This window comes from Semicossyphus pulcher, unplaced genomic scaffold (genome assembly GCF_022749685.1).
Source record: "Semicossyphus pulcher isolate SPU_LCO1_2020_fin unplaced genomic scaffold, fSemPul1.0.p SCAF_2, whole genome shotgun sequence".
Taxonomy (NCBI): Eukaryota; Metazoa; Chordata; class Actinopteri; order Labriformes; family Labridae; genus Semicossyphus; species Semicossyphus pulcher.
This window is the reverse complement of record NW_027211693.1, coordinates 19,186,227-19,194,297: the sequence shown is the minus strand read 5'-3', so window position 1 is coordinate 19,194,297 and position 8,071 is coordinate 19,186,227. Positions and strand designations below refer to the sequence as shown.

At 39.3% G+C, this 8,071-nt stretch overlaps 2 protein-coding genes across 2 annotated transcripts; both read left to right on the top strand.

Moving 5' to 3' along the window:
- Positions 1-96: 96 nt before the first annotated feature.
- Positions 97-3,319, top strand: ndufs8b (NADH:ubiquinone oxidoreductase core subunit S8b). The gene is made up of 7 exons (XM_069669954.1): positions 97-159; positions 1,240-1,288; positions 1,377-1,442; positions 1,574-1,663; positions 1,892-2,064; positions 2,416-2,544; positions 2,842-3,319. Exons 2-7 carry the CDS (start codon positions 1,240-1,242, stop codon positions 2,971-2,973), a joined length of 639 nt encoding a protein of 212 aa, XP_069526055.1. The 5' UTR covers positions 97-159; the 3' UTR covers positions 2,974-3,319.
- Positions 3,320-3,864: 545 nt separating this feature from the next.
- On the top strand, positions 3,865-6,897 carry ran (RAN, member RAS oncogene family). Its single transcript, XM_069670500.1, has 7 exons — positions 3,865-3,921; positions 4,812-4,851; positions 4,995-5,079; positions 5,697-5,822; positions 5,941-6,128; positions 6,217-6,387; positions 6,521-6,897. Exons 2-7 carry the CDS (start codon positions 4,819-4,821, stop codon positions 6,563-6,565), a joined length of 648 nt encoding a protein of 215 aa, XP_069526601.1. The 5' UTR covers positions 3,865-3,921; positions 4,812-4,818; the 3' UTR covers positions 6,566-6,897.
- Positions 6,898-8,071: the final 1,174 nt, after the last annotated feature.

Genomic DNA, 8,071 nt, shown 5'->3' with positions numbered 1-8,071 from the left:
AAAAACAATTGCAAAGTAACACCAAGAGAACTTTTATTTCTCGATTACCTAACTGAGACTGGGGATTACGAGCAGCACTTGAATGCGATAAATACATTTGCGCAGTTAAGGAACCACTGTCTGTCTGCGTGTTGTTCGTCAAAAACAACTGTGACAAAGGTAAGTGTGGTAGAAGATTATTATATAGACCAACTAGTCTACAGTTTACGTCAAGCGTTGAGCGTTAGATTACATTATTTTCTATGCTGCCGTCAGTAGTAAGGGTTAAATTGGGTATTGTTTCCCCAAAAAGTCTCGCCATCCTGAAACAAAACTTCACAAACTGGTTACTGGTGACATTTATAAGCAAAAGGGAACAATTTTGAGTTGATTGAGCCCTAATTTAAATTCCTGTAACATACCCTGAATGTCTAACTGTTGTGACAGTGAAATGGGTGAGCGACGAGGATATAGTTTATTATCAGGTAAGAAGGCACAAGTTAATAATACGAAAATATATCGTCCTAATATACCTACGGAAATAATCAAAATTACGAATTTAGGAAAAACTAGGTGGTGATGTAACCAGAGGCAATTTTGATAACGGTTAGGTTATTTAATTTGTAATGAGGCGTTAAGGTCATATCATACAGATTGTAAATACGGATACTTTCACGGCTAAGTAGCCCATTTAGCGGAAATGCTTGCCCACAATAAGGTTATATTATTCCGTGGTAAATCTCTCTACAGTCGACATTAAATACGGATGTTGTGTTTATTTTACAGCCCAGTCAGCTATGTAAATCCCGCTTTATATGCTACCGTTTGTATTTGGTTTCACTTCAATGACGCCTTTTAATATTTGGGAAGATTGGAAATTACCTCTTAAATAAGTTTAATTTAACGTTTATATGGTGTGGCGTTTGTTCCAACAATAGGGGGAAACAATCTTAGAAAGTCCGTGAATGTTTCCACATCATACAAACTAGATGGTATTTCGTTTTTCCCATTCTGCCGGCATGCCGTGAATGGGGCAAACTGCTGACGTCAGAGGAGGGATTTGGGGCGCCAGATTAGGCCTACAGGATGCTTGTGCCCAGTCAGCTGCCAGTCTCCCTCCCTCTCTCCTCCCTTGTTTTCAGTGAAGAGTGTTTTCTGGGTTGCAACAATGGAGGTTTCCTGTATCTGCTGTGTACATTTTAGTTCCTCTATCGAGAATCAGCCAGGTCAGAATGATTTTCACTGTCCCTCTTTGCTCAGATGTCTACTGCACTGAGTCTGCGTCTTCTCCACTGTTACTCCAAGCCAGGTACTTCTGAAGCAGATGTCATATTAGAATGATACTATCTATATGCACAAAATGAGCATAATCAAATCACATCTGTATGTCTTTCCAGGTACATTTGGACATGGTCCTGGTGTCATGCGGCCCTTCAGTCTCAGTGTGCAGAGAGAGGGCTATAGTAAGTACTGCTATAAAACTATTAAATCAACAAACCAGGAGCTATTCATATGAGGCATTAATAGAGGAGTGACCACATGTTTGAAATTATCTAACCATTCCCTCCTCTCTCTCCCTCTGCTCTCCTTGTAGAGTACGTAAATGCCCAGGAGCTGCCGACAGACCTGAAGTCCATCACTGACAGGGCTGCCACAACCCTCCTTTGGACTGAACTATTTCGAGGTCACACATACATATCAGACACAAGCAACTAATTTATTTTCAATTTCCAAGTGATAAGGTATCAACACATTACCAGCAAGCCAACCTGAGCTGTAAATAATAGAATCACTCTAGAATTTCAAAAACATCCACCAAAATGGCCACATAAATAATGTCACTGATCATTCCAGTTTTAGTGTCTTTACCAATTTTAAACAATTTCAATCTTTGACAACAACCTTCCTGCAGGTTTGGGGATGACCATGAGTTACCTGTTTCGTGAACCTGCTACCATCAACTACCCGTTTGAGAAGGGCCCTCTGTCCCCTCGCTTCCGTGGAGAGCATGCCCTCCGCCGCTACCCTAACGGAGAGGAGCGCTGCATCGCCTGTAAGCTGTGTGAGGCCATCTGCCCTGCTCAGGTGAACACAAACACACTGCGTTTCTGCTACAAAGATGGAGCCATATTAATGTGTGTATAGAGATTTTGTTAATCTTTTATTTTGAAATAAATCCCAGAATGTATCTGTTTTTAAATTGAAATTTAAATTGAAAATAAAAGGGAATTTGTGTTTTCTCTTTTTTACTTTTATGGCACATCATCACCATCCAAGAGTCGTTTTACTTTTTTTGTCTGACATATACATTAAACACTTTACTTTGCCAAGTGGAGGCATGGGTTTTACACTGGGCAACACAAAGTAGTAAAGTTGTATCTGTCCTGTCTGACTTAGATTGTTTTTCTCCTCCTTTCGTCCTTCTGTTAAACCCAGGCTATTACCATAGAAGCTGAGACTCGAGCTGATGGCAGCAGGAGAACCACACGCTATGACATTGATATGACCAAATGTATCTACTGTGGATTCTGCCAGGAAGCCTGTCCTGTTGATGCCATTGTTGAAGTAAGATTATTCTGCATGCTGACTGATAGATTTTATTGAGCTGAACAAAGGTGACTATGGCAGAGTAAAACGGTCATATTCAATGAAAAAACAATAGGCTGATCATGCAGATTGCTCACCTAAAAGTCACTTCCTATGTTTACAAAGGGAAAATTGCTTATTTAATGCTTTCAAACAGTCATGATACACTTGACCCACTGTCAAAACCTAAATATTGAGCATGAAATGTTACATTATCAGTGTGTATTTTGACCTACAGATGCTTAATGTTATTATTTTCCTCTACCCCTCACTCAGGGTCCGAACTTTGAGTTCTCCACAGAGACTCATGAGGAGCTGCTGTACAACAAAGAGAAACTGCTCAACAATGGAGACCGATGGGAGGCTGAAATAGCTGCCAACATACAGGCAGACTACCTTTACAGATAGACCACAGTTGTAGGTGTACACTGACCCCAAAGAGGTGTCATACATGAACAATAAATATTTTATCCTCCTTCTATGCACTAAAGAGTTTATTTGTAGCTTTAAGGGAATTCCACTGAGTTTCATATGAAAAGTGAAGCCTTGAAGCCTCCGATTATGTTGTCGAACTGAGAAATGATAGAAAAACGCACAATTTTTCCTTCTTTTGTTATAAAGATGGATGATGTTGACCTTTAAGGCTGTAACCCATGTAGCCAAAGCACTGTCTGTTATAGGCTATATTCAGATGCACTTTGATGTTGTAACTTGGCCATTTCTAAGCAAGTACTTATGTATTGTTGCCAAGGCTTTTTACTGAAATAAATTATTACTTCAAACTTCAACAGTTTATCTGCTTGTTAATTTTTAAGTGATGTTGAAAGACAGCAGATCAGCTCAATTGTAACAAATCAACTTTACTGCTGTTCTCTCCGTTCTTAAATGATAGTAATACATAAAAAACAAAGTTGGCCCTATTTACTCTTCTGATATACAGATCAGGATTAATTGACTTTTAGAGAAAATAGTCTGAATAATGATCAAAGATTTGAAGAAAAAAAACCCTCATGTTTTTGGGAAAGAAGTTAACACAGTTAACTTGAAGTTAACAAGTTATTGCATTTGCTTTTAATTTACACGATGTGCAAAACATTCAGTCTATGATATAAAACTGGACTTTATCACTGGGTGTATAGGGGCTAGATTGTGTACATGTTGTGGCTATAATAGTGTTCTTGAGGTATATACACATGCTGAATCATGGTCTATGAAGTCCGTGGTGCACGCATTGAACATAATGCGTTTTTACCGCTGCGGTGATCACGTGATAAGGGCGGAAACTGACTCATAGGCCACGCTGAATCTCCCGCGAACGCAGCCATTTACTTCTTTCCTCTCGTCGCAGTGACACCGGTGAGTCTCTATATTATTCTCTTATCGGGCCATCCTGTTTTCTAAGTTCTTGATTTTCGCGAGAGTCCATTATAATAAGGTAAAACGTGAAGGTACGCATAGGATTTATATGGTGAATTAAGATTAACCACGTGAAGGTTGGTCAACTTAATCAGGCCTTTAATTTTCTTGTGCTAACATCCAGCTAACTTAACCGTTAGCTTGGTGAAAAGAATGGCTTCCATGCCGTGCTAGCTAACAGGTTAGCAAGCGCTGATCTCCCTCTTTTCACTGCTTTGTTCTTGAGACCCACTTATATTTTTGTAATTATGGGAATAAGTTGTTGACAAACACCAATTTGAACGTGTCAAATCAGCTCGATGTGTTGAGAGCCAGTTTAATGTTAGTTTGCCGTTAGCTGCACCATGGAACACATTAGATGGTCCTACAGACCGAGTGTTGCAGTCGAACAAGAAAAAGTGCGGTCGCGCGTCGTATGGCGCACTCTTACTAACGCAATAGCTTTTTAGCTAGCAAACAGTCGCTTGCACTGAAACACAAAAGCAGAAATAATTGTTAACACAAGATTATCGTTTTATCGTCGAATTCACTATGTAGGTGAGATAAATAAATATGTTTGGCATACAATGTGATTTGGGCATTCAGACGTCAACGCTAACATGATGGTAGCATAAACGTTTGGAACGTTAGCTTGGGTAGAAAATGCTAGAATTGCGATCGCTAGGTAACAGAATGCTGGGTTTAACCGTTGTTTACTTAAGCAAACGGTTTAAAGCTTCTAATATGGTTATTGCTAACATTGCTAGCTTAACGTTACTGACGTCTTTTAAACGACAAGCATAAAGGAATGCGAACGTGCTAACCATCCCGCCTTGTTCTGTTCATCTCAGGTAAATCATGAACGACCAAGACTGCGTGGCGACTTTCAAGGTAAGTGTTTTCGGTGTAATATCTATAACGTATCTGTATTTTAACGGTAGAGGATTGTTATTGTATTACTTTAGCTAGCTGCGCTGACGGTTAATGTGTTAAACCAGTACCAGCCAGTCTAAACTAACTGCTCTTTCTTACAGCTGGTGTTGGTGGGAGATGGAGGCACCGGAAAAACGACTTTTGTGAAGAGGCACATTACAGGAGAGTTTGAGAAAAAATATGTTGGTGAGTATCTCCCATGTGTTAGAGTATATTGTAGGTAATAAAAGATATAGTACTAAATTGAAAAATCTCATGTGCAATTAACACTTGAGCATCAATAAGCAGTACCAGTGCTGTGCGCATCTACAGTCACCATCATTTATTTGTTGTGATGTATTTGTTAAATAAAGATCAAGATTATTTGTTTATTTTAAACAGATTCTCTTTAGATGTCTGTGAAGGTTCTCAGTCATCCAGGGCACGCTCTTTGGATGATGCATATTTTCCAAACTACTTAAGATATTTGGATCTTAAATCAAAGAAAATCCAGTAATGGTAGAGCTAGAATTACATCTTGAAAGATTGTTTCCCTGTAAATACATTCAGTTGTGCTTGTCCATAAAGATATGTTGCACCTAATTTTGGCTTTCAAAAAGATACATTTTTGAGGGGCAAAATAAAGGAAATGCCTTATTGATATATATTCCGCTCATGATTTAATTTTTATTTGCTAATTAAACATTAAATGAACATCTGCAATATCTTTTATACACCTATTTCCCACAACATTTAAACCTCTTTTTCATGATATTTACTGCATTTCTTGCTCTTAAACTTCTTACATTTGCTTGTTCTTCTAGCTACTCTTGGTGTAGAGGTGCACCCGCTGATTTTCCACACTAACAGAGGAGCTGTCAAGTACAATGTGTGGGACACAGCTGGACAGGAGAAGTTTGGAGGGCTGAGAGATGGCTACTACATTCAAGGTGCTCATCAGTGCTAAACATGCTTTTCTGTTTAGTAAACCTTAAACAGTCTAAGCATTCACTTTTTTCTAAATCTTGTACATTAAAGAGTGTTAATTTTCCCCTTCTGCCTCCACAGCTCAGTGTGCTATCATCATGTTTGACGTCACCTCAAGAGTCACCTATAAGAACGTGCCCAACTGGCATCGTGACTTGGTCCGTGTCTGTGAGAACATTCCCATTGTCCTTTGCGGAAACAAAGTGGACATCAAAGACAGAAAAGTGAAAGCCAAGAGCATTGTGTTTCACCGCAAGAAGAACCTGCAGGTAATGACTGCTTAGTGACGTTAGGAAGTTGTAGAAATCATTGGTTTGAGTGATCATTTCTAACACTCATGTGCTGCTCTGTCCCCAGTACTACGACATTTCTGCCAAGAGTAACTACAACTTTGAGAAGCCTTTCCTGTGGCTAGCAAGGAAGTTGGTTGGAGATCCTAACTTGGAGTTTGTGGCCATGCCAGCCCTTGCTCCCCCAGAGGTCCAAATGGACCCTGTCCTTGCTGCGAAATACGAGGAAGAACTTCAAGTGAGTATGACGTTTAGGGTGTAACGTTTCTTTAGGCCATGGTATAATCCAATCCAGCAGATTCTTTACCTGAGAGAACTAAAGAATCAGCAGTTTACATTTAGACTGAAATGATCTTTTCTGTCCTGATTAGGTTGCATCACAAACGGCACTCCCTGATGATGAAGATGACCTCTAACCTGTTACCTGCATTGTCCCTCTACCCCCCCTCAACCGTGGACAGGAAGTTGTTGGAATTTTGCCCCTTTACTGTAAAATCCCTTTTCAGATTTTTTATTTTTGAATTTTTTTTGTTTTAAAAACTAAGGAAAAGAACTTGGTGAAAAAGTTGTTGTTCTAATTTCACTGTTTAAGACACACCTGCCCTAGTGTTGTCGTTGGCATGGCAACGTGCTACTCTTCATCGTTGAGCAACCACCACTGCACTTACCCAGCTCACATAATGCTGTTGTATGGTGTACTGGAAGCACTAAGTGAAGAAAACTTTGAATAAAAACATTCTCAATTTAACATGTCTGGGTTTTTATTTAACGTTTTTTAAATGTCCATCTAGTGCAGAAACGGTTATCGGGTATGCTTTTGGTATGCAGTGGAAATGCAGGTGTTCATAACATTTACAAAGGTTATTTTATATTGTCCCACTAAGCCAAGGCGGTTTGTGCCATTAGGCATCATACCAAGACCCTGAAAGTGATGCAGCTAAAATCAATTTGTTCTTTCATTTTTATTTATATAAAAATAGGATTAAGTACCTATAACATTTCCAAATACAACTATTGCATATTATTCAATGATGAGTATAGAAGCTGAGGCTGAATCTGTTGGAAGAAACACTTGTATCCATAATGTTGACAATTTAAAAGAATAAAACCAGTACTTCCTGTAACTCTTCAACTGCCCTTAGGTGTAAAATTGATTCCACTTTGTTTATTGACCTTGTCCTAAACTATCTACCTTATCTGGCTTTCTTTGAAGTTATATAGGCTTACCTAAATGTTATCCAATTCAGTCGTCAATTATATCATAGTCTGACACTTCCTAACCTGAGCATGTAGGACTAAACTATCAGCATAGGAACGCTCCTGTAGTTTAGGTCCACTACTGTTTTTAAACGCGTCTGTGGAAGTTTGCTATTTTTGGACCACTTGCATTCAGACAAAATGTTATAGTGGTAAGGATCACCAATGTGGCAAATAGGTCAACTATCCTGTGACCATTACAAGCCAGGGTTTGCTTTATGTAAACGTATTTGGTAAATCTTCGTACAATATGAATGAAGCTCCGTTCTCATGTCTAACTTTTGTTGTGAGACGTTGCCAAAATCTAAAGAGGTTTTACTTTAACCTGTTAAACACGCTCATTGCCACCAGGTGTCAGTCAAGTTCTTTCATTCACATTACAACAGCATTGGCAACAGCATTACGTAACAGTTTTACCCAGCACATTCTTTGTGACGTGTGACTTCTGCCGGTTTGTTCAGCCGGCGGTTGCTACACGGGTCAGTGTAGAGGCCAGCTACTTCAGACATCCTTGAGATTGCACCAACTATTCCATTATATCAGACTTCAGTTTTCTACAATTACACCTGGTGCTACCTGCTTTAAATGGATAGCGCTTGCTATACCCTATTCAAGACAATACGTTCACTTGACAGCATAACTAAATGGAAGGGATTGAAAGAGGA